Source organism: Podarcis muralis, chromosome 4 (assembly GCF_964188315.1).
Source record: "Podarcis muralis chromosome 4, rPodMur119.hap1.1, whole genome shotgun sequence".
In the NCBI taxonomy this organism is placed as follows: Eukaryota; Metazoa; Chordata; class Lepidosauria; order Squamata; family Lacertidae; genus Podarcis; species Podarcis muralis.
In genome coordinates, this window is record NC_135658.1 from 96,221,078 (window position 1) to 96,247,591 (window position 26,514).

A 26,514-nucleotide genomic window follows, 5' to 3' on the forward strand; every position below is an offset into this window, starting at 1 on the left:
CGGAGAGACCTCCTCCCACCGCCAGGCTTCAGAGGAGGTCCGAGGACAGTGGGGAAGACGCACTGTGCTTCCCTGCTGTCCCGGAGATTTCCCTATGGGCTTTCGTCTTGCGAAGGAAGCCCATAGGGAAATTCGTTTCGCGAAGCGCCTCCAAAACGGAAAACCCTTTCGTCTAGCGGGTTTTCCGTCTTGCGAGGCGTTCGTCTTGCGGGGCACCACTGTAAGCCTATTTCCTGTCTAAGTGGATCTGCCTTCTGTGTAGATTCTTGCAAGCTGTTAACCCCTGCACTTTGTGAAGCTGCTTTGAAAGCGTCTAATCATCATTTAATCTAACGGAGATTAGCAAAACAAGAAATTTATAAATTGGTAATCCTAGTTTAGAACTTGGAAAGAATTACTTCTGCTTGGTAATAAGAGCACTTTTACTCTGAGATAATTTATCGTAAAGGTGGCAACAGGAAGGGTGCACTATGGTAGTTTCAATACCCTTGCTAAATGAATGGGTAGTATTCAGTTAATTCATTGTATAGTACAAATATAAGCTGTGCTATGCAACTTCCTTGCCCGCCTAAATCTGCTCCAGAGGAACCCCAGGAGCAAAATTTAGGAGGTATGAGAAGAGAAGGCAGGAGAGTTACATTCTTCTAAACATTGTTACAGATAACTTCCAGTCTAATGTAAATAAACTTGTGCCTAATCTGGGTTACCACCAGTCATATTTGGGAGTTTTTCCAATTTATCTGCAGATCTGTTCCAGACATTCTTTTCTAAACCTCATATGACTTTGTTTCCTAGAGTAGCAGTACTGGTCAGAATTAATTGGAGGTCTGGTGTGGTCAATTAGTATAGCTTGATCTAATTTCTTACAGACACTAGTCCTCCTACCAGAATGTGCTCAGTTTAATTTTCTTTGTCGTTTTCAGGCTGTCTTGATACATTGGCTGCTATGCAGGACTTAAAAATGGGCGTGGCAAATACAGAAGAAGAAACGCAAGCTGTAATGAAAGTGTATTCCAAAGAAGACTATAGCATTGTCAACAGATTTGAAAGTATCTATCTATGTATCAAATACAGATTTTCCTTCCTGTATGTAGTGCATGAAGTTGATTGTGCAAAAACTTACCTTTTCCTTCTCCCTTTAGGTCATGGAGGGGGTTGGGGTTACTCAGCCCACTCAGTAGAAGCTATTCGCTTTTGTGCCGATACGGACATCTTACTTGGTGGACTTGGCCTCTTTGGTGGCAGGGGTGAATATACTGCCAAAATAAAGGTAAGAAAAAGTTTGTTTTGGATCATGTTTAAATCTGAGCTTAGAATATAGCATTACACTGATCAGGTATAGGAAGGGAGAAAGAGGGTAAAAAAAGAGCTCTAGATTTTTTGGAACCACAGGGAAACAGCTTTCCTGGGAAGAAAACTAAATTTGAAAACAAGAGAAAACTTGCAGTAAATAAATACATGTGATTTATGTTTCATACCACCCTTCAACACAACACATTTTTTCGGGGGGTGGGGCAGAATGACATACTAATAAGGCAGGAAAGTAAAACTCTTAAAGGCTTCTCTTTTCAGTTGTTTGAATTGGGTCCGGATGGAGGCGATCATGAGACAGATGGTGACCTTCTTGCTGAAACGGATGTCTTGGCGTATGATTGTGCTGCAAGGTAAAATGAAGGAAGAGCTGTCTTTAAGCAGGATGAACAGATAATGCACAAAGTTCATTTTGTTGTGAAACACTTAACGATAACGTTCGATTTCTATCTGTGTCTTTTTCTCAGGGAAAAGTATGCAATGATGTTTGATGAACCAGTTCTTTTGCAAGCTGGTTGGTGGTATGTAGCCTGGGCGCGAGTATCTGGCCCTAGCAGTGATTGTGGGTCCCATGGACAAGCATCTATTACTACGGATGATGGGTAAATATTTTCTTTCTTCGATGTTTTGTTTTGAGGTTCAGAAGAAGCCATGTAACTGGTGTTTGAATAACGTTTCTTCTTCAGTGTCGTCTTCCAGTTTAAGAGTTCAAAGAAATCGAATAATGGTACAGATGTTAATGCCGGCCAGATTCCCCAGTTGCTGTACAGGTAATGCTTTTTTAAAAAATTAGTCCCTTTTAAAACCATGATAGATGTCATTTGGAGGAGGGACAGTTTAATACAGCGTTCACTGAAACGTTACGATAGTCGGTATTGCAGTTTTGTAACCTTTTCTGTACGATGAAGATGCAGTGGTTATTCAGCCTTTCTTTTATTTCGTTTGTATTTCACCCTTCCTACAAAGAGCTTGAAGTGACATGTATAGGATTATCCCAATTTTTCCACTCTTACAACTTTTTTTGATTAGTTTAACCTGAGCAATGGCGACTATCCCAAATGTACCTAGTGAGCATTATTGCTATATAGGATTTATATCTGGTTCTCCCTGGATGAGATGAACCTATTAAACTGGGTTGCCTGGTTAGTTGTTACAGGGTCTTCTTGGTGGCAGCCCCCAATTTGTGGCATGCCCTCCTTAATGAGGTGAATCAGTCTCCATCACTAGTAACTTTTAGTAACTGTTTACCCAGGCATTGATGGCTGAAATTTCTGTCCCTGGAAGTCCTGGAATTAATAGTATGAGAGGGGGGATTGCTTTTTAGGAGTTCTAAACTTTAATAGAAGTTTTGTTTTATTATTAATATTGATATTTTCTGCTCTGGGCTCCTTTGGAGGACTAATAATAGTAGATCTCACACAGGACTGCACTGGATTTCTTCTAGTTGCCCCAGCCACCTGCAGCTGCATTGCCTTACTTTAAACGGAATACTATTCCAGCAGGTTCCCTTGATCCTGGGAGCAGCTTGAGGGAACACACAGCCTGCAGTTAGAAGGACATAAATCTCTTTTTATGCCAGAAGACCTTGCAGCTGGCTGATTTAATCTACAGTAGGACTCTCACCCTCCAAAAAGAGAAAGAACAGAGTGTGCAGTCATCAAGATCCTAAGAACTGCTAGGATCCACTCATAGAACAGGGCTTTCCAACTTTCTCATTTTCTCTTGTCTTGTAGCCTAGCAGAAAACTTGTGTGAAATAGGGAAGTGAAGTATTTTACTGAATGGACAGACTACCGTATTTTTCGCTCTATAACACGCACCTGACCATAACACGCACGTAGTTTTTAGAGGAGGAAAACAAGAAAAAAAATATTCTAAACGAAACAGTAGATGTATGATTTTTGTGGTTCATGCTGTGGCCACAGACATGTGATCTGATGGTGAGTTTGGGGTGACCCAGTGCAAAAATCCTGAGGATCCATGTGGATCCGTGCTTTGTAACCACGGTTTTAAGTGGGGAGGGAAGGAAAAGCACTCAATGGACAAGGAGCACGCGTGGGGGGTGTGGAGAAGGAGCTTTTCTGTGAGCTGAGCGGGGAGGGAAAGAACACTGTTGCTTTAAAGGTATACTTAAGGTATTTGCCCTGTGGCTGGGGTTTTTTCCATTTAACAGTTTGCAGCCTTTTAATTCTGCTCCTTGTTTTGAGGCAGAATAGATTTGAGCAAGTGAAGAGGACTTGGATTGCAGGGGATTCGCCATTAGCTGTGTAAAAGCGCTCCTCCTTGCAGCCTGAGTGATAAGCAGCCACCAGCAGCAATAGAATGGAGCACAAAAAGCGGTAGGGGCACTAGGACCCAGACAATGCTCAAATCTATCCTGCCTGAAAACAGCTGAGAAGCGGGGGATAGCCTTTTTTTTACTTCCTGGTTTTCACTGCGCTCGTGGCTCAGAGCTCCAGGTTGGTTTTTTTGTTGTTGTTTTTTGCTGCTGGTTGCTTAAATTTTATCCTTCCTGATCCAAGCCCTCCTGTCCCTCTGCAGCCTCATTGCTCCGTTTAGAGAGCGCTCGGACCTTTGCTAGCTGAGGCTGCAGCAGCTGTTGCTGGCTACTTTAAAAGCGCTTGCTGGCTTTGAACCGCCTGCCTTCTCCCGGCTCGCTATGGCTCCCGTTTGTCCCTCCTCCCCTGTAAGCGGCTGCTGCCCGCTTTGCTGCCATGCCTCTCCTTCCCTGCCTCCTCCTCGGCTCCTCCCCCTCCTCCTGGCTGCAAAGCAAGCAAAGCTAGAGCCGTGCAAAGCCCTGCAAGCGGCTCCCGCTTTGCTTGGCTGACGGCAGCCACGGCTCCGATCCAGTGCATTCGCTCCTTAACACGCACAGGCATTTTCCCTTACTTTCTAGGAGCAAAAAAGTGCGTGTTATGGAGCGAAAATTACGGTATATATCTTCAGGATCAAGACTGCTTGATATTCTTTGAAAGACCACACTTAGTGCATTCTCCAGTTTTACCATATGAATTGACAGCGTGCACAAATGTTTATAAATTCTACTTCTATACTCTAGTATTTAGAGTAAAGAAGTGTGGGATTATACTCCCCCCACCCTTTTTTGCTTTCAGGCTGCCAACGAGCGATGGCAGTGCATCAAAAGGAAAACAGCAAACGAGTGAGCCTGTGCACATTTTAAAGCGCTCTTTTGCAAGAACTGTCTCAGTGGTACGTATCTGTCAAGTGTGTTGCATACAAGGGTCATCCTAGTTTGTTCATCTAAAATTGGTTAATAGAATGTAGGCTAAAGCATATTTTAAATTAATACTGCTTGCAAAATGCCATGCCTGCACAAAACTGTTGTGTCCAGTGCAATGGTTAATGTCATCATGAATTAGTGAGGTTATTTATCCATCAGGATCCTTCATCATATGTTGTCTGAGTCAGACCCTCAGGTATCCTGTTAGATGCTTCATTTGTTTCCCCTAATTGAGCATTCTAATGGGTGGGTGGGTGGATTTTGAATTTTTTCTACCTTGTTCTGGGACCTCTCCTGCCAGCAATCGTTATTTCTACTGGTGGGTGTGTAGAGATTCTCATGTATCCTCAACAGTTTGCTGAGAACACTGGCATTAGACGAGGAATAGGACTGGAAATCTCTTTTATCTGAAGGTTGTTGGGGTCTCTTTTTGGGTTTGGTCACCTTGCTTCTTCCACAACTTGTCTTGAAACAGGAGTGTTTTGAATCGCTATTGAGCATTCTTCATTGGAGCTGGACAACCTTAGTGTTGGGAGTAGAGGAGCTTCGAGGATTGAAAGGGTTCCAGTACACAGCTACCCTTTTGGATTTAGAAAGGCTGCGATTCGTCGGCACTTGTTGCTTGAGGCTGCTGCGTGTCTATACGTGTGAAATATACCCTGTGTCAGGTAATATACTAACTTCAAATATCTTAAGTGCATGAAACCCAAGTTTTCAAGTGAACGTTTAGAGCAAAATAAACCCACCACAAAAAAAAAGCAAATTTAAAATCTAGCTACTGGTCTGAGGAAATGGAAACCCATTTTCAAGAATGTTATTTGGAGACTTAATATTCACTATGCCTTTTTCTTATTTGGTGAACTGAAGTCATAGAATCGTAGCACCATCAAATTGTAGAGTTGCAAAGGGATTCTGGGGTTATCTAGTCCAGTTCCCTGAAATGCAAGAATCTCATCTAGATCATACACAACCATCATCCAATCTCTGCCTAAAAACATCCCAAGGAAGGAGAGTCAAATTATCTGATTGGATTATTGTCTGCCATTTTGTTAGTAACTGTCTTTCTCTTTCCAGCTACTACGAAAGCCGTTGTTGAAGAAACTAGCAAGCTGGCAGACTGCATTGGGAAGACTAGAACCTTACTAAGAAAAATTTTATCTGAAGGAGTAGATCACTGTATGATCAAGTTGGACAACGACCCCCAGGGATACCTCACTCAGCCACTGAATCTTCTCGAAGCTGTTCTTCAGGAGTGCCATAACACCTTCACAGCCTGCTTTCACTCATTCTACCCGACACCAGCTCTACAATGGGCTTGCCTTTGTGACTTGCTAAATTGTTTAGATCAGGTACGGAAAAGTCTTTGTACATATTTTTTTTTAAACAGTTCAAAAGCAGTATTGTGAAACATTGACATTAACCTTTCAGACAGTCACAGCAGCCTTGACCAAAAGATGAAACATTTCGGTAGCTCATTCTTTCCCCAGCGTATGACATTTAGTGACTCTCTAAGTATGCAGTTATCATGACTAATGCCTCCGGTTTTCAGTTTGGTACCATCCTTTAATTCCAATTCAAATTGCCCTATAACATTTTACTTTACAGCTTTCCTATCCATAAAGGCTAAAACTATAAAGTATACATTTTATACATTATACAAAGGAAGGTGATTGCAGGAACATTCTAAACATTCCTGCTCCTGGTTCTCTCTTCATTGCTCCCACCTTGGCCTACAACTCACCACCACATCCTCCTCTCCTTTTCCTGCTGCTTCCCAGCTTCCTCTTCTGATCTACTTCATTATGCTGCTTTTCCCCTACTCAGCCCGCAAAACTCATTGCCGGGAAGGTTGAGTACTAGCTCTCGAAAGTCTTCCCTTTGTCAGAGATATTCCTCTGTGGCAGGGATCAGCAAACCTTTTCAGCAGGGGGGTTGTCCACTGTCCCTCAGACCTTGTGAAAAATAAAATAAAATAAAATGAACAAATTCCTATGCTCCACATATAACCCAGAGATGCATTTTAAATAAAAGGACACATTCTACTCATGTAAAAACACTCTGATTCCCGGACCGTCCGTGGGCCGGATTTAGAAGGCGATTGGGCCGGATCTGGCCCCAGGGCCTTAGCTTGCCTACCCATGCTCTGTGGCATAAAGGTTGTTCACATGTGCAACCTTCACCCTTTTGCACTTTTGAGGGGGCAGCAGGTGAAGAGTCATTTCAACACAACCTTCTGTTCATTTTAAAAACTAGGAATGGACTACTAGCACTCGTGATCCCTTCCTTCTGCCATGCATACAACCCTTATTTTGTGTTTTGACCATCTGCGTACTGGACTCTGAAGGCTATATATATATATATTTTATTATAATACATATTATCATAAAATTAGTGGCCAACAGTAATGGCAGAATAGAAGTAGTTACACAGGCTGTTTTGCATCGTTCAGCTGTGCCATTTTTACAAGCATTTTTTAAATTTTATTTTAAGGATATCCAGGAAGCAAACTTCAAGACATCAAGCAGTAGGCTTCTCGCAGCTGTGATGTCAGCCCTGTGCCACACGTCTGTGAAACTGACCTCCATTTTTCCTATTGCTTATGATGGAGAAGTCTTACTGCATTCTATGGTGAAACAAGTTAGCACTGAAAATGACTCTGCGCTGGTCCATCGCTTCCCTCTGCTGGTAGCACACATGGAAAAACTTAGTCAGGTGAGTATCAGCTACAAAAGCACACGGCGTATATCATAATAATCTGATATGAGACATTCCGTTCTGATGTGCCAATTCGTTCTACAGAGTGAAGAAAATATCTCAGGGATGACAAGCTTTCGTGAAGTACTTGAAAAGATGCTGGTGATTGTCGTGTTGCCAGTAAGAAATAGCCTTAGGCGTGAAAATGAACTTTTCTCTGCACACCTGGTTTCTAACACCTGTGGATTACTTGCCAGTATTGTGAGTGAACTCACAGCTTCTGCACTGGGATCGGAGGTAATGTGGTTAATTCATAATCCCTCTGTTTCTGGATTGGGTGGTGCATGCTAAGATAAGACAGCATTTCCATATTTTGATATTTTTCTTTCACAAGTGAATCATGTTTCATTCCAGAAATCATGCAACCAATTTGAAGCCTGTAGTGGATTTTGTTAGATGTTGTGCTGTCCATATAAAACTAGGTGTTCCTAGTTCCTTTAGTCATTTTCTTTTCTAGGGATAGTTAAACAGTTCACTGATAAATGGATTATTTTATTAAGGAACAGTGCTTGATAGGACAGTTTCATTCATGTAAGTTGATTTAGAAGCAAGGATCTAATTTAAAATAGCCTTAAATTGGATTTTTCTCTGCTAATTGCTGTCTTCCTTCTTTCCAGGTTGATGGACTTAATTCTCTTCATTCTGTCAAGTCAAGCCCAAATCGATTCACAAAAACAAGCCAAGGAAGAAGCTGGAACACAGGGAATGGATCCCCTGATGCAATTTGCTTCTCTGTGGACAAACCTGGGGTTATTGTTGTAGGATTCTCTGTCTATGGAGGAGGAGGAATCCATGAATATGAACTGGAAGTACTAGTTGATGATGTATGTACTTCACAATTGTTCATGAAAAGCCCCTGCAATTCAACTGCGTTGTTGCCTTTACTGCTAGAATAGTAATAATAATAAAAATCCACATAAAACTGTTGCAAACATTGGACTCCTGGGCCTCACCCGAAAACAGTGCAGCCCAGTTTAAATAAAAATGTTAATATCCCCCTCTCTTGTACGATATATGTCAGAGTTGTTGCGGTAGTAGAGAATAGGAGACTGGAGAATCCCTAGGAAGCAAGCACCTTAGTTCTTGTCAAGCATATGGTTTGGAAGCTTACACTTGCTTTTTAGGGGTGCTGAGGAATGTGGTTTAAATGCTGAAGGGCAGGCAATTGTGAGGGGAAGTGACATTAAAAAAATATCTTGAAGGACAAAAGATGGAATGGGGCGATAGGCAGAAACTGTTCCCTGCTCCGAGGAGCTTGCAATCAAGTTTAACACAGGAGAAACAGCAGGGCTTTTTCGGCTGTGGCTCCAATCTGGTGGAACGCTTTGCCACAAGAGACCAGGGCCCTGCGGGACTTTACATCTTTCCGCAGGGCCTGCAAGACAGAGCTGTTCCACCAAGCCTTTGGCCAGGGCACAGCCTGACTCCCTCCTTTGGCAATCTTCACAGAACTCTAGCCCAATGGTTGCCATCAATTTTATTTGAATTAATTTATTATGAAATGATTTTAGAATGTTGTATTATTTTATTGTTGTTAGCCGCCCTGAGCCCGGTTTCAGCTCGGGAGGGTGGGATATAAATAAAATTTATTTTTATTATTATTATTTATTAACAGGGAAGCAATACGTGGTTGTTTCACTTACATGTACTTAGACTAAGTTTACAGTAGGACATGGTAACTAGGGATCGAGCCCAAAGGCTGTACCTAAAAGGTGGGTTTTGAACAGGCATCAGAAAGAAAAGAAAGAGAATCACACAAGTTTTCTAGGAGGCAGTTCCAAATATATGGGGCAGCAAGGGGACTTTTGGGTGGTGGAACTACAGATAGCAGGCAGAGGAATATCCCGATTTATTTTTTTACTTAACCTTTAAATATTTACCTTTACTTCTTTTTATTTATAGAGTGATCATACAGGAGATTCCACTCATTCTCACAGATGGACATCTCTAGAATTAGTTAAAGGGACGTATACTACAGATGACTCCCCGAGTGATATTGCTGAAATTAAACTTGACAAAGTTGTTCCTCTGAAGGTAAATCAAACGATTTTTTCCCTGCAACTGAAAAATAGATCTGCATTTTGCACATGTATTTTATTTCAATTCAACAATTTATTTGCTGATTAACAATTTAGGGAGCAATCTTACACACAAGAAGCTGGTTTAAAGCAAGATTGCTGTAAATTAAACCGGCATAAAGTATTCCAGATCCAAACTCCATTCAGGAGTGGGGCTACTGTGGACTGAGCACACACACACATAAACACACACACAAACATTTTTCAAAATTTTAAAAAGTCCGCCCGGATGGTGATTTCACCTTAGAATCTTGGGCATGTCCAGGAAATTTTGGACATACGGCAACCCTAAGCTGGTGTAGCTCTGCTGCCAAGGAAACATTTTGCCTTGGCCAGGAATCCACTGGTTCCAAACATGCTTTTCGCAGACGCTGTTGCTATTGGAGAATTTTCATCTTCCCTTAGAAATTTCAGGACAGCTCATGTAAAACGATCAAGCAAAATGTTGCTGCTTAGTCTAATATTGCATTATTTCCTTGCTTTCAATTGAAGGAGAATGTGAAATATGCAGTCCGTCTGAGGAACTACGGGAGTCGGACAGCTAATGGGGATGGAGGGATGACCACTGTTCAGTGTCCAGATGGTGTAACGTTCACTTTCAGTACATGTAGTTTGAGCAGCAATGGCACAAATCAAACACGGGGACAGATCCCGCAGATTCTCTATTACAGGTATGAACTATGTAATTGCATTATGTGAATTTTGTTTAGTTTTGAATTTGTGTGGGTTTTGAACATGTAAAAATCAGTTGGAGGCATTGTATTCCACCTTATTTCACTTAGAAATGTTGTTTTGGTATAGTGCTTGCTTTACTGTTTTCGAAAAAGAACTTTCCTAAATGGCCCTTCATGAAGAGATATTTTATATACAGTGGTACCTCTGGTTACGTACTTAATTCGTTCCAGAGGTCTGTTCTTAACCTGAAACTGTTCTTAACCTGAAGCACCACTTTAGCTAATGGGGCCTCCTGCTGTCGCCGCGCCGCCGGAGCACAATTTCTGTTCTCACCCTGAAGCAAAGTTCTTAATCTGAGGTAATATTTCTGGGTTAGCGGATTCTGTAACCTGAAGCGTATGTAACCCGAGGTACCACTGTATTTATTTGCACACATACACACAGAGATAAAGAGAGAGAAGAATATATCATATACAGGACAGGCTGAAGGATGCTTTTAAATATCTATATGTCTGGTGACATTGTTGGAAAAGCGTTGTATTTTTCTGTATTAGCTCATCTTACTTGATACTCCCTGAGAATTGCTCATGTTTTATTGGTTTCATTTTCTAGAAGCGAGTATGATGGTGATCTACAGTCACAACTCTTAAGTAAAGCCAATGAAGAAGATAAAAATTGTAGCAGAGCACTTTCTGTCGTGAGTGCTGTGGTACGAGCTGCTAAAGACCTTTTACACAGGGCTCTTGCTGTAGATGGTAAGAATACGTTGCAAAAAGGCCTGAATTAGATACTCTATCCGAAAAACTAAAGAACTAACCAAGGAAAGAATTCATTTCAAAATGGGAAGTATTTAAAACATATATGAAAATTAATAATACTGACTTAAAATCCGTAGCGGCTTTTGAATAATTCCAGCGATATCGTTCATTAGTTATACAATTTAACATATTTTGATTTAACTTGAGATGACAGTAATAACATGTATTGGCAGTTAAGAATGGTTTTGAATTATGGAGTAGATGGGAAGTCGGGTTTAAAAAGAAGAGACCATTACAGTTTAAGGGTTACGAAATTTATATTAATTGTGTATGGTGAGACTGATGGTATTTTCACTATGGTTATTTTGTCCCTTTTTGTTGTGTGTTGAGCACAAAAAAAGAGGCCTGGATTCTCCTTATTCAAGATCTGTTTGTGATAGTGAGGTTCTGTAGTGCGAATGTTTGCTCATGACATCTTCACTTATTAAATTTTTGCACATAATAAATACAATAAATGGTGCAACAGTTTGCATTAAAAATAAAGGTAATATCCAAATCTGAATCCAGGGATGACTAGCGTTGGACCCCTGAAGGATTTTTAGTCTCCCCCCAACTCCAAAATTTGTCATTTTTTTAATTTAAAAAACATCACTTCTACGGGTCACCTGCTGAGATTCAGAAGCGATACAAAATACACAATTGAGTGGGAAGATTAAATAAAGCGATATCAGTATTGCAGCATTGGATAAAATAATGTAAAATGTAAACATTGTGGTATAAATTCATATAACATGGTCTATCCAGAGAACAAGTGTATATAAGAGTCATTAATTTCAGTGTGAGAGATTTGAGCACGTTCTTAATTCTCCCACTGAAATGGATAGGACACCAGATGTTTAGCTTGATCATGCCTTTAATGAATAATTTAATTGTTCTGCTTTAAGTGAGTAGTGAAATATGATTCATATCTCAGTATCTCAGGGTTTTTATTGTCCTTGTTGTTTTAGCGGATGACATTCCAGAACTGCTCAGCTCTTCCAGTCTCTTTTATATGCTCCTTCCTCTTATCATTGCCTATATCGGACCTGTGGCTGCAGCTATTCCCAAGGTATGTGGCTAACAGTCTCCGTAGCATTCAAGATGGAGTTGTGCTTCACATGGACCCATTTTTGCCCAGAGGTTACCTTTCAATTCCATTAACAAGCGGTAATCCTCCTAACCGTTTATCCATCTCCTCACCACCTGCCTGAATGAGCATGGCACTCTCTGTAAAAGTATGTCTCTCTCGCATCAACTCTTTTAGATAGTCAGACTCACTTTTTGTGTCCTTCATCTAGCTTCACTGGCCAAGCATCCAAGCCATGTTGGATGGTGCATCACATTTGTATATATGTCTCATTATATCTTCCACCTCTGACAAAGATCACAGTTCATTTCACAAGGTCTGTAGTTTACCTTGGTGGCGCTGTAACGAAATATCTCTCATCATGTGGCTTGTCACACTGCGGCCTGCATTAAGCCTAACATCTTAATGAAGCACTGCAAAATTGATCTAAGGCAGCTGTTGGGAGGCAAGTGGTCCAGCATGTGCTCCTGTCAATAGATAGTCTAAACCTGCCCTGTACTAGGTTAGCTTGAGAACATCCTACCTGAGGACTTGGTACGCTTAAGGGAAAAGGGACCTCTGAACGATACTTTTACTTGAGCGTATTTATCTCTTCAAGGCCCCAACTTGGTCTGGCTGCCTTATACAATATTAAGGTATTTTTTTGATTGGCTCATTAGTTATCTTTGCACTTTCAGAGACTACCTGGTACAGTGGTACCTCGCAAGACGAATGCCTCGCAAGACAAAAAACTCGCTAGACGAAAGGGTTTTTTGTTTTTTGAGCTGCTTCGCAAGACGATTTTCCCTATGGGCTTGCTTCGCAAGACGGAAACGTCTTGCAAGTTTGTTTCCTTTTTCTTAACACCGTTAATACAGTTGCGACTTGACTTCGAGGAGCAACTCATAGAACGCAGTGTGGTAGCCTTTTTTGAGGTTTTTAAAGACTTCGGTGATTTTTGAAGCTTTTCCAAAACTTTCCCGACACCGTGCTTCGCAAGACGAAAAAACCGCAAGACGAAAAAACTCGCGGAACGAATTAATTTTGTCTTGCGAGGCACCACGGTATTATGTATGCTGTTTGCATTGTTCTAGATACCTTGTTTCAGTGTGAGACTCTGTAGCTTGGTCATTAATGTACTGAGGCTTCACAAGGCATGGACAAGTTCTTTGAAGTGATAGTGTCCCTGCCTCCAAGCACTAGGGGGCATCTTTATGCTCAGGTAAAAATACCTTTCAGGTAATATCAGTGACCCCTTTTACACCAAAGATCAGGACTAGGTCGAGATAATGTAACATTATTTACACGAACACTGTAAAGCAAACCGAGATGCCTTTTCAGTTTTGCAAACACGTGGTCATGTTTATCATGCGACAGGTTGCTGTAGAGGTTTTTGGCCTAGTTCAGCAGCTGCTTCCATCTGTAGCTGTTTTGAACCAGAAGTATGCTCCTCCTGCCTTCAACCCCAACCAGTCGACCGACAGCACTACAGGAAACCAACCTGAACAAGGGCTTTCTGCTTGTACTACCTCTAACCACTACGCTGTCATTGAATGCGAACACCCCTACAAGCCAGCATGTGTCACCCATTACAAGGTAGGTTCTTCACTGGAGTCTGCATCACTCTTCTTATGAGTTTCGTACGATGTTGGATTATATTGCAAAGCGGGTTGTTTTGTTTTATTTTGTACTCCATGTCAGATGTTGTGAAAATGGCAGAGAATGGAACACATCATATTTAATGTTGCTGTTTTATTTCTACCCCGCCCATCTGGCTGGGTTTCCTCAGCCACTCTGGGTGGCTTCCAGCAAAAGATTAAAAATACATTAAAACATCAGTCATTAAAAACTTCCCTAAACAGGGCTGCCTTCAGATTTCTTCTAAATGTCATATGGTTGTTTATTTCCTTGACATCTGATGGGAGGGTATTCCACAGGGCCGGCGCCACTAGTAGCAATGTTTGCAAGGTTTCATTTTAGGTCTGTTTGCTTAAATAAACTTCAACATCATTGTGAATGTAACCTAATTGTGAACAGCCATTAACAACAGCAGCAACAACAAGCCAGTTAAGGAGAAAATATTTTTATTTCCCAACTTTTTCTCAGGTGACATTTCCAGAATGTGTCAGGTGGATGACAATAGAATTTGACGCTCAGTGCGGAACTGCTCAATCAGAGGATGTTCTTCGCTTGCTCATTCCTGCCCGAATCATCCAGTTTTCAGGTTTTGGACCAAAGCAGGCTTCTGTTCATGAAAACCTCAATTCATGGATAGAACTGAAGAAATTTTCAGGCTCATCTGGGTGGCCTACAATGGTCTTGGTGCTTCCAGGTAATTACATTGAGAAAATATAATGGATGGCTAAAATGGACTTAAACTGTAGTATTAAAAAATTCTCTGGCCTCAACTAGATGAAATATTTGTCTGGCCTTTATGCATGTGAAGTTATAATCTCTTAAATGGTGTTATGTAATGGTGGGATCTTTATATCATAAGACATTGATTTGCATAGTGAATAAATATTTCAAATACAGTGGTACCTCTAGTTACAAACTTACTTCATTCCGGAGGTCCATTCTTAATCTGAAACTGTTCTTAACTAGAGGCGTGCTTTCGCTAATGGGGCCTCTTGCTGCACACAATTTCCATTCTCATCCTGGGGCAAAGTTCTCAACTCGAGGTAACTCTTCCAGGTTAGCAGAGTTTGTAACCTGAAGCGTTTGTAATCTGAGGTGTTTGTAACTCGAGGTACCGCTGTATGAATCTTTGGAAGCAGCAAGGCCGCCTTAGTGCACAGATATGTCATTTCTGCTTATGAGGATCAGCTGATGACTAAGTGGTTGAGTGAATATGAAATCATGCTGATTAAGAAGAAAACTGGGTGTTGTGCTTTGATTATCTTCTACTTTTAATCCAGAACCACATCCCCTGGGTGCTGTACCAGAATAGTAGAGGTTAATTGCTAGGGCATGTAACAAAGAGCAGTGGTAAACAACATGAATACAATTACTTGTGAATTAAGATAAAGAAGTACACAGCTTGGATTTCAAATTACAGGCAGATCTTGCATTTGATTGTGGGTGAATTGTTGCTCATGTTTGTTGCTTTGCTAAATCTAGTATTTCCCCTTAGGTAATGAGGCGCTCTTCTCACTGGAAACTGCATCAGACTATGTGAAAGATGAAAAGGCTTCTTTCTATGGTTTCAAGTGTTTTGCAATTGGTTATGAATTTAGCCCGGGACTTGATGAGGTGAGGATACATTTAAGTATTGCAGCCTTTAAAATTATCATAATTTTCTACATGCAGATTCATTGTATTGCTTTAGTTCATTTTTAGCCTGAAATATTTGTTAGATGTATGCATGTGAGACTACTTTGATTGTTGACTTTTCTAGTGTGTCCTCTAGGGTATAGAAATGTGAACCAAGTTTCATCGCCAGAAGGTTCTGGGGGCTTAACTATTAGTGTAAATATCTGGACTTTATAATCCATGAAGTGTTGCATTAATTTTATAGGCCAGTGTTCTAGAAAAACCATCCATTAATCTAGCCATGGTTCCCTTGCACATTGCTGAAGTGCATGGGTTCTGGGTTACTGAAAATGACCTGCTGGTTGCAGAATGCATTCCTCACCAAGCACTAGTTTATAAGTAGATATATTATGTTTGTCTTCAGGAGGAGAATATGGGGAATTTGCTGAGTTCCTAAAACCATATGTAAAATCATTTTGTCTTCTTTTTTTTAAGGGTATCATTCAGCTTGAAAAAGAGCTGGCCAATTTAGGAGGAGCATGTGCAGCTGCGTTGATGAAAAAAGATCTGGCACTCCCCATTGGTATGTCTCTCTGATAGGGATAGGTTTGTTGGATTCAACACAAAACTAGCAACACTTGCTTTGTGTGGAGGGAGGGCAGGCACGGATGTGCTGACAAAAAACCCCGACGTGATCCAGGACTTGTGCATACTAAACAAGATATTTTATGTTGTTGAACAGCAGCTTTTGATCCCATATCACAAACTGCTTTTGAGATTTCTCCCAAGCTTCAATACTGATTTGCCATGTGATGTTCAGGGCTGCTACTTTGATGGAGGGCGCGCCAACAGGCCTGCTTGCCGCAAGGAACAGATTCCCAGGCAGTTTTCTGGATTGTGGCCAATTGGCCTAATCTGCCAGTCATTTCCAGATAGCTTAAAACGTTGTGTGTGTGTTTTTAAAGATAAGTTGAAATCTTTTTATGAAGATATTTTTATTCTGTTTTATTTTTTTAATATAAAGAGGTGCATATCCCCCTCTTTTTTTGTCTTGACTTAGTAGGACTGAGAAAAGTGACTGGCTTTTAGTTTTTTAGTAGGCATCAAGATAGGCATCAAGAGAATGGTCCTTTTCTGTGGTGGCTCCCCAGTTGTGGAATGCTCTCCCCAGAGAGGCTCTCCTGGCACCATCATTACATGTCTTTAGGCACCAGGCAAAAATAAAAATCCTCTTTACCCTGCTCTGTGGCTATTAAATAATCCATGGCCTGTGAAAGTGTGGGGGAGAGGGCTATTATTATGATGACTATTTTATTGTTAAGCTGTCTCTCAGAATGCTTTTAATAACATTTTTATCACTGATGTTCTGTATTGTAGTTACAGGCAGGTAGCCATGTTGGTCTCCTGTAGTCAAAATAAACTAAAAGAAAATTCCTTCCAGTAGCACCTTAGAGACCAACTAAGTTTCTTATTGGTATGAGCTTTTGTGTGCATGCACACTTCTTCAGATACACTTGCCGATCGGAAGGTCGGTAGTTCGAATCCCCGCAACAGGGTGAGCTCCCGTTGCTCGGTGCCAGCTCCTGCCAACCTAGCAGTTTGAAAGCACGTCAAAGTGCAAGTAGATAAATAGGTACCACTCCGGCGGGAAGGTAAACAGCGTTTCCGTGCGCTGCTCTGGTTCTCCAGAAGCTGCTTAGTCATGCTGGCCACATGACCCGGAAGCTGTACGCCAGCTCCCTCGGCCAGTAAAGCGAGATGAGTGCCGCAACCCCAGAGTCGGTCACGACTGGACCTATTGGTCAGGGGTCCCTTTACCTTTAAGGTGCTACTGGAAGGATTTTTTAATAACTTTGTTCTGTATTGTGTTTTGAATGCTGTACACCACCCTGGGACCTTTCAATAAGGGGTGGTATATAAATTTAATTGTTGTTGTTGTTTTCCCTCCTTTCAGGGTTTCTTAATGTTAGTTTGGATATGGTTTGAACTCTGTTTTTTGAGGCTCTTTTCCTAAGAGGTAGAGAGCAGGAATTCTGTCATTACCAGAAATTAGATTAAGGGGAAGAGCCAGTTACCCAGTTTGTCACGTGAAGTGAGGTCAGGGGAACACTCGATATACAGACAAAACCTTAAAATGTGTTTTGATTTCATGACATTATTTACTCTATCCAAGCAGGCAATGAATTTGAAGAAGATCTTGAGATCCTGGAAGAAGCTGCTCTGCAGGTAGACAATTAACTGCTGTCTTTGCAAAAATTTTTTTTTGGGGGGGGGGAAATAATATTTATTACTTTTCCAACAATTTAAACACTACAAAAAAAACACAAGGGAAAAAAACGAACCATACAATACAAAAACACTACATAACACTAACACATTAAACTAACAAAACCAAACAAAAACAGTTTAAAGCACATCAAACAATTTCAGTATCTTATCTTTCATTCACTTATTTCAACGACCTCCTCACACCTCCCTTTTTGTATTCCACTTCTGTTAATTGTTTCAGCAATTCCTTTCCATCTTCCTCTGTTTTCTATCCTTTGCTGCCTTTGCAAAATAAACCACTGAGATTCTTTACAAAACAGAAAGCAAAGTGGTTCAATTTGGCTTGCTTAGGAGAACTTCAGTGTGTAATAGAATTTCTCAAAGCAATAGCTAAGCAGGGGGCAAGGTCTGTGATGAGCAGGGTATATACCAGTTCAGGAGATCTCAGGTTGGCCTATTCAAAGCATCATCTTTTCAAGATTTCCTTCCATTTAACACCCGAGATAATTCATTAGAGCAGTGGTTTCCAGTTAGCTAAGAACTGTGGATCCCCTGTTTTTCAAAAGCCAAGCCACAGACCCCCTACTTTTGAAAATTTTGATATCTGTATGATAGTTTTGGTTGCCATGGGCAGGTGCCGCGAACCACCAATTGGGAATGCATTAGAGTAATATTATATGATATGAAAGAGAGTTGCAGCCTTTCTTCCTGTGATGCAGCCTGCTAGTTTACCTTATTTATTGAATTTTTATTTTTTATTTATTTGGACTATTTATATTCCGCCTATTAACAAAGGTTCTCAAGGCAGCTTCCATATATTTAAAATACAGTGGCATAGATAAGTACTGCATGTATAATCACTAAAAAATGCATATATTTGTCTCTTGGCCTAGACATATTTTTGTGAGCTATTCACAAAAGGGTGCTCTGCAGTATACAGTTGTTAGGATCAGCAATTTAAAGGATGGCACCAAAGGATATATTCTGAGTTATGCTCCTGTTCAGGGAGTGCTTTGAAGCGTGCAGGTTTGGAAATCCATGAGGCCTTTTTGCTTTAGATTGCTGAGAAGTAAGATTTGGGTTTTAGAGGGTACCTCCTTTATAATCTTTTAGTATTACTAATTTTAATTTGAAGTTATAATGAAGCCATTGCATTCTGTATGTATTTGATGCTCTAGGCCAGCGGTTCTCAACCTGTGGGTCCCCAGATGTTGTTGGACTACAACTCCCATCATCCCTGAGCTCTGGCCTTGCTAGCTAGGGGTGATGGGAGTTGTAGTTCAACAACATCTGGGGACCCACAGGTTGAGAAAGGCTGCTCTAGGGACTTTTGATAGACTGGGTTGGCTCGCATTTCCAGGTAGACCATAGTAAATGTTTAATTCCAGTTCTTCACCCTTCCCCTGCTCCTGGTTTTGTCAGGTGCAACAAACCATAGCCTTGACTGGTTGTGTCTTCTGAACCTGAGGCTTATGGTTTGTTTTCCCCCAAGGTACCACAAGTGGCAAGCCAAAAATAAACATTGGCTACTACTTGTGGTTTGTTTGAACAGAAATAAATCGGAAGCCTGGGTTCAGATGACGTGACTAGCCAAGGCTTGTTGTTTCTTGCTCCCAGTGTGATATGGCCAGGAGTAGCGGAGGACTGAAGTGGAAACTTTTGGGAATTCAATTTGGCTTAACATGACATGCAGATGCAGCCGCTGGGCCCCAGTTTTACAAATATAATAAATAATTGAATTGATTACCAAAAATCTTATTTTAAATGCAGCACATGTAAATGCTAAGTGATATTTCACAACCCTCTCCAGGTTTGCAAGACTCACTCTGGCATCCTGGGAAAAGGTTTAGCATTATCTCACTCGCCAACTATCTTGGAGGCCCTTGAAGGAAATCTCCCTCTGCAAGTACAAAGCAATGAACAATCATTTTTGGAGGATTTCATTTCATGTGTACCAGGATCAAGTGGCGGACGACTTGCAAGGTATTGTTATTACCAAGTTACATCCATGACCACCTCTATTACTGTGCTTTTGTTTTGAATAAATATGACCCACAAGCACCGCAGCGCCAAAGTATTCCTTCTATTATTCCTTATTTGTTACTTTGAAAAGCGTGCATTTCCCCTTCCATGTTTAATTGCCTTTGGAGTTTTTTTTTTACAAGTACAGGAAAGGGCTGCCATTTTGAGTCTTTAGAATGAAATATAGCACAAGTGCTATATAAACCGAAGTCTTAGCAGGGGTGTTTTAATCAGAATGCTTTGTTGTTAAAGGTAGTACTTTTCTGTGACAAACTAAGATCTTGTTTTTTATAGCTTTATCTTGCTTCCTGTAACGCATATGCGGCTGATTTGCAAGGGGTTCAATTAGATAACCCTTGGGGATCCCTTCCAACTCCACAATTTTTTGTTGGTCTATACCCCACTTTGATATTATTTCCCCAAGAACACAGAGCAGGAGTCAACTAATGAACCCTAACAGCAGCAAGGCTTCCCACCTCCCCCCCACGCCCCTCAAAATTTCCTCTGGGGGAGTTGGAAGAATGTAGCCCAAGAAAGTAAAATCTCTCACTGCCTCCATTTCTTCCCCTTCTATTTGTCAGGAGGTGATGGGACCAGTGGCCAAAAACGAAGATCATGGCCACTGGTCCCATCACCTCCTGGCAAATAGAAGGGGAAGAAATGGAGGCAGTGAGAGATTTTACTTTCTTGGGCTCCATGATCACTGCAGATGGTGACAGCAGCCACAAAATTAAAAGACGCCTGCTTGGAAGAAGGGCAATGACAGGCCTAGACAGCATCTTGAGAAGTAGAGACGTCACCTTGCCAACAAAGGTCCGTATAGTTAAAGCCATGGTTTTCCCAGTAGTGATGTATGGAAGTGAGAGCTGGACCATAAAGAAGGCTGATCGCCGAAGAATTGATGCTTTTGAATTCTGGTGCTGGAGAAGACTCTTGAGAGTCCCATGGACTGCAAGAAGATCAAACGCATCCATTCTTAAGGAAATCAGCCCTGAGTGCTCACTGGAAGGACAGATCGTGAAGCTGAGGCTCCAGTACTTTGGCCACCTCATGAGAAGAGAAGACTCCCTGGAGAAGACACTGATGCTGGGAAAGATGGAGGGCACAAGGAGAAGGGGGCGACAGAGGACGAGATGGTTGGACAGTGTTTTCGAGGTTACCAGCATGAGTATGACCAAACTGCGGGAAGTAGTGGAGGACAGAGGTGCCTGGCGTGCTCTGGTCCATGGGGTCACGAAGAGTCGGGCACGACTAAACGACTAAACAACAACAACAACAACAATAGTTCCACACTGAACTCCACCAATTGAGTTATATATGTTAAATGGCTTTATCTTTCCTGTTTTAGATGGCTTCAACCAGATTCATATGCAGATCCCCAGAAAACATCCTTGATTCTGAATAAAGATGACATACGTTGTGGCTGGCCTACTATTATTACCGTGCAGACAAAAGACCAGTATGGTGATGTTGTTCATGTGCCTAATATGAAGGTAACTTTAAAAAGGTGGTTTTCCTGTCACCCCTTGCTTGATCTTTATGCAGTTTGGAATACAACTAGCACAAAGAATCTCAACTCGCCCTCTGCAGATGTGTGAAATAGTTCTGTTTTTCCCGTATTTTGAGGAAGAAGCAGATATTTCCCCACAATATTTTGGACAAGCCTATTGCTAGCTGTTTTTGTGGTATTGAATGGTATTTAATATACAGTGGTACCTCAAGTTACAGATGCGTCAGGTTACAGACTCCACCAACCCAGAAATAGTACCTTGGGTTAAGAACTTTGCTTCAGGATGAGAACAGAAATTGTGCGGCAGCAGGAGGCCCCATTAGCTAAAGTGGTACTTCAGGTTAAGAACAGTTTCAGGTTAAGAATGGACCTCCAGAACGAATTAAGTTCTTAACTTGAGGTACCACTGCATCCTCACCTTTCCTGTTTAAATCTGACAGGTGGAAGTCAAGGCAATTCCTGTTTCCCAGAAAAAAACTTCATTGCAGCAAGAACAGGCAAAAAAACTTCAGCGCATCCCAGGCAGTCCCGCAGGCGCTGCTGCTTCCTCCACTGATCTGACTTTCGGAGGACTTCCCTCTCCAAAACTCGATGCCTCTTATGAACCGATGATAGTGAAGGAAGCTCGCTACATAGCTATTACAATGATGAAGGTAAACTGCTACTTAAGGCATACATTTTTAAATCTGTCTAATTGAACAAAGGGACTTGAAGACTAACTAGAAATCTAGTGGGGTCAACATGTTTCTCTTTTTTATGTTGGTGGGTATTCTTTACTGCTTTTGTAAAGAACAAGATTGTTCTTTATAAAAAAAAATTCCAATGAAGAGGTGGCCAGTGATTGTACTTCCATCATCTTTTACTCAAACTAGCTCATTTCAAGTCTGGAAATCTGTCTGCTCCTGCTGTTGGAAAGGATAGAAGCTTGACTTAAGTGTGTTAGTGTGATACATTCTCTATGTCTTTACAGTTTTAATTAGGCGATGTTTCTTTGTATTCTCACTAGATAGAGCAGGGTGTAATGAGGAAAAAACCACATCACTTCATTCCAGAATGACCGGTCCAGTTATATGAGAGTTCAAGTTCAGAAGCATGCTGAATGAAGCCACTAGCTATCTAATAAACTCCTTTCCCGTTCGGAGTATTTTCTTCAGGGATGGGAGTAATTTTATCCGTTTCCGATTATTTTCTGTGTGCTATTTGAGCTGAGGAACCAGGTTGTGACTTTCAGTTAGTATTGCAAAAGATGTAATTTGATATACTCTTTGCTTTATAGGTCTATGAAAATTATTCTTTTGAAGAGTTGCGCTTTGCTTCACCAACACCTAAGAGGTAATAATTTTGTGCAAAATGTAACATGTAAAATTATATACTATACAATAATTTTTAAAACTGACTTCATGTGATTTCATATGGGCTTATATTAAAGGAAGATGTCCCTCGCCAAACTGCAACAGCAGCTTCTCTAAACCTCTGGAGCAGTTTTTGAATGGATGTAAAAGGGGCTGCCGGGGGTAAAATTCTGGTTCTTCAGCTTGCACATACAGCTTTGTGTACAACTCAGTGTCTAAGTTAAAACACTCTCTTACTGTACTTGCCTTATGCTTGGGGTAAAGCTGTATTTGAAACTGAGTGGTTAGTTCCTTCTGCATTTGAATTTATTTTCACATTTTTATCTTTGGTGAATCTTTTCTAAACATGGGATTTTGTCAGAATGAAACCAGGATCAAATTGCTATAGGTTTGTTTGGGAGCATCTATGCACTTGGTGGACTAAGTTTTTTGTGTTTTTCTTTAATAATGACAACCTGCATGCCATATCACAAAACCATTTTTGGAACGTCCCTTAGTTTTAAAAGTTGGAGGGTGGTGGAATGCTGCTGTTTGACAAAGGTACACAGTTGGTTGGTGTTTAAATATGAAATGTTTTGATTGGAAGGCATGATTGCTTTTGGTTTTCTGTTTGTGTTCTTTCTTTCTTCTTAATTTCATTGTTGTTATATTATTACTTTGTAGCCAAGGCTATTTTACATCAAACAAGCTTGTATGTAAAGAGAAATGAAGATTTACAGTACTAGATTTTCTAAGCATAGAGCTGGCAACCTGAATTGATATTCAAGCAGTGGGTGGTGTGTTGTCATTTCAGTATCCTTTTTTCCCCTCCCTAGACCAAGTGAAAACATGTTGATAAGAGTCAACAATGATGGAACTTACTGTGCTAACTGGACTCCAGGAGCAGTTGGTCTCTACACCATTCACGTTACCATTGATGGCATTGAAATAGGTACATAAAAGTCTGTATCTTTGTATGATGTCAGTACACCTATAGCAGTATGCCAGAACATGGAAAGAGAGAGAGCTTTTAAAGTTAATCATAATGTTTTGAGGACATATAGCCTCTTCTTTTTACTCAAAAGGATATTAAAATACTTGAAAATGAAACAAATCCGAAAATTTGTCAGAGCACATAGTTGGAAAATGTGTCGATAACAGTGTATGCCTACATTTTAGCTAAGTTAATAGTAGCAAATGCAATATCTTTCCATAGTGACTGATTATCTCTCTAGTTCTGTCTTAGTTGGTGGAGCTCTCTCCCACTTCCACAGTTGGAGACTGAGTCCACTTTGTGTGCAGCCTCAAACAGTAGCTCTGCTTCGTTTATGACTGAAATGCCAATTGAGTTTTTTGCTGTCCAACAGTGCTTTGAACGACAAGATTTCCCCATAAGTATCCCGTCTTGGGCTGCTGGAGTTCCCTGTTACATGAGCAGTCTTTTAAATCCTTCACAAGGAGTTATGTTTATATACACATTTCTTCCAAATAATATTCGGACAGATACCCCTCCTCCCCATGATACTTCATGACATTTTTATTAGCATGTAAAGTTTGAGGAGGGTAGTTGCTTGTGATGCTTTATAATCAGCTGTACCTTCTGTCGTATGATTTTAATATTGTCATTTTTAAATGCAGTCTTTTATATAGTTGAACTTTTTATTGACTTGCGACTGGAATGATTCTGTCAGAGAAGGTCTAGCCTTGTCACTCCTTGTTTTTCATTCGGGTGCTTGGCACCATACTCTCTAAATTAAATTTTTAAAAAACGTTTTAAAAATGGGAACAATTTAGATTCAGGAGTCACATTTGTCATGCCTAATGTGTTTCACAGGTTTAAGCTGCTTTGATGCCATAAGTAATTTTCACTTAACCAGCTAGAATTTTACCGCATTGCCAAGACCTGAACGTAACCCACTTCAGAATAAAATAACTTTCAAACAGTTACTTAGACTTCTTATATACACTTCATGGTAATTTTCTTAATTTACAGATGCTGGACTAGAAGTGAAAGTAAAAGATCCTCCGAAAGGAATGATACCACCTGGAACCCAGTTGGTAAAACCGAAAGCAGAGCCTTTACCAAATAAGGTATAAGAACGAAAATATTTTTTAAAAAAAAATTGCATTAGTGCATGTAAATACATGACCTATATTATCTAATATTTTTAAACTGCCAGAGCTCAGGGGTCCAGTCCCTAGCTTATATGGACTAACAGTTTAACTTCAAATTAGCAATATATGTTTAAATGATGAAGGGAAGCTGCTGAAACAGAAAAGAAGAAAATTGTTGTATATTGTTAAAGATCTCCTCCTGATACTCAATTATGACTCCTTGGCAAACATACACAAATCAAATGTATTTTCAAAACCTATTTATTGCATTTTATTTGTTATGTTAGGGTAGAGGAGGCTTTGCATTCTTACATTTATACTGGTTATCATAACTGTTTTACTTATATACCCCTTGGCTAGATGGTGCTTAACTATGTTATTCCCATCTTGCATAGCTGATTTTTCAGAAATGAATAGCTTTGGGGGGGGGGTGTATTGTGACCAAGCCATGGGGGAGAAAGCTTTAACCCTGTGACAGTCCAAGTCACAATTCACAATGGAAGGAAAGCTTTTGCCTTCATAAGAATAAGGCATGTTCCTATAAACTTCTCAGTATCCCAAGAACTCCAAACAAAGTTTTGCTTTTTTTAAAAAAGGCATCCAGATTTAAGTGCAGTTCTAACATGAATTGTGTGGGGATAGGTCTCACCAGTATCATTAGGTTTTGTACATGAAAAACCAGAGAAGCAGGTGTTAAGTCCTAGTGATTGTTTTGTTGCCCAACAGCTTTTCAGAACAAGAGTAGCTCCTGTCGGTTTTACATATCGTATTTTTCGCTGTATAAGACGCACCAGACCACAAGATGCACATAGTTTTTGGAGGAGGAAAACAAGAAAAAATATATTCTGAATCTCAGAAGCCAGCACAGCAAGAGGGATCACTGTGCAGTGAAAGCAGCAATCCCTCTTGCTTCTTCTGGCTTCCTGCATTCACTCCATAAGAGACACACACACATTTCCCCTTACTTTTTAGGAGGGAAAAAGTGAGTCTTATAGAGCAAAAAATACGGTACTTGCATTTACAACTAGGCTGGAATATCCCAGCCTCTCATCTCATTCAGTTGACAGTGACTACTGTTTATATCTGACTTAAAGTAAACTCTGAATATCTAATTCTGTTGGTCCATGTGTATTTGAGTGACTTTTATCACAGCCTTATTTTTCTATGGCTTCAAAAGACAACAGACTTTGATTTTTTTGTTTTGGTTTCTTGATCATCTGTCTGGGCGAATTTAGCAGCTGACTATAGCTGATAGGAGGCTTTCCTCTAGAGCTCTGTGGATTTCCATAATCTGACGCTGTACCTTTATACTCTTTTTTTTTTTTTTAAGAGCCCTTTTCCAGGTTTCTCTGCCTTACTGTCTCTTTGCTTCTCTTAGGTTCGCAAATTTGTGGCCAAGGACAGTGCAGGGCTGCGTATCCGTAGTCACCCTTCCCTTCAGAGTGAGCAGATAGGCATAGTAAAAGTCAATGGATCCATTACCTTTATTGATGAGGTAACTTGCAATAGATTTATATGGATTTGAGATCTAGATTAAATTACCACTTGCATATACAGACCAGAATCTAGAGAACGCCATGACTAATCTCACATGGCCTTTGAACGTCAGTGTTTCGCGCCAGAAGCCATGCTAGGCCATAGAAGGCTTTTTGAAATGGAATACTTTCAGAAGCAATTTGTGATATGGGGGCCTGCTGTTCACAGGAGAAAAATCGTAAATGCTACTTGAGTGCTTGTGAGCTCTTCTGGGTATTTGCCACAAAAGTTAGATAAAAGGACATGTAGTTGCATCAGGCCATATGATTAACCAGCCATTTTGCTTTCTGTGTTGCTTTAAACTCATGCTACAGACTGCAAGATTGCTTTTTGGCGAAATTGAGGTAGATATTTTTGTTTTATCCTGTTAACATTTTAAAGTTCCTGTTGATTTTTCAGAAATGAAATGTTTCATTTTTAGCTTTAAAAGAAGTCAGCCGTTTCTGAAAACAATACATATATATTTTACAGAGAATTGGAATGTTTCCTTTGTAGCCCATTACTTTGTAAAATAAAAACCAGCTTTTTGCAGTAATTTTTTTTTTTAAAAAAAGATTGC

At 40.5% G+C, this 26,514-nt stretch overlaps 1 protein-coding gene across 19 annotated transcripts in view; it reads left to right on the top strand.

The window, feature by feature from the left end:
* Positions 1-26,514, top strand: part of MYCBP2 (MYC binding protein 2) — a 140,974-nt gene that overhangs the window by 56,668 nt on the left and 57,792 nt on the right. For 11 of the 19 annotated variants that reach the window (XM_077927743.1, XM_077927733.1, XM_077927735.1 and 8 more), the window contains 27 exons: positions 924-1,049; positions 1,143-1,270; positions 1,573-1,664; positions 1,779-1,913; positions 1,998-2,081; positions 4,424-4,520; positions 5,027-5,219; positions 5,626-5,900; positions 7,042-7,263; positions 7,351-7,542; positions 7,923-8,129; positions 9,208-9,339; positions 9,876-10,054; positions 10,671-10,813; positions 11,824-11,924; positions 13,299-13,517; positions 14,028-14,253; positions 15,055-15,173; positions 15,669-15,756; positions 17,347-17,399; positions 19,252-19,424; positions 20,812-20,956; positions 21,414-21,626; positions 22,250-22,305; positions 23,141-23,256; positions 24,298-24,395; positions 25,798-25,914. In XM_077927743.1, the coding sequence (XP_077783869.1) occupies positions 924-1,049; positions 1,143-1,270; positions 1,573-1,664; positions 1,779-1,913; positions 1,998-2,081; positions 4,424-4,520; positions 5,027-5,219; positions 5,626-5,900; positions 7,042-7,263; positions 7,351-7,542; positions 7,923-8,129; positions 9,208-9,339; positions 9,876-10,054; positions 10,671-10,813; positions 11,824-11,924; positions 13,299-13,517; positions 14,028-14,253; positions 15,055-15,173; positions 15,669-15,756; positions 17,347-17,399; positions 19,252-19,424; positions 20,812-20,956; positions 21,414-21,626; positions 22,250-22,305; positions 23,141-23,256; positions 24,298-24,395; positions 25,798-25,914 (3,929 nt within the window). The remainder of the gene's footprint in view (positions 1-923; positions 1,050-1,142; positions 1,271-1,572; positions 1,665-1,778; positions 1,914-1,997; positions 2,082-4,423; positions 4,521-5,026; positions 5,220-5,625; positions 5,901-7,041; positions 7,264-7,350; positions 7,543-7,922; positions 8,130-9,207; positions 9,340-9,875; positions 10,055-10,670; positions 10,814-11,823; positions 11,925-13,298; positions 13,518-14,027; positions 14,254-15,054; positions 15,174-15,668; positions 15,757-17,346; positions 17,400-19,251; positions 19,425-20,811; positions 20,957-21,413; positions 21,627-22,249; positions 22,306-23,140; positions 23,257-24,297; positions 24,396-25,797; positions 25,915-26,514) is intronic. The other 8 variants (XM_077927734.1, XM_077927740.1, XM_077927737.1 and 5 more) reach the window with 2 other exon arrangements.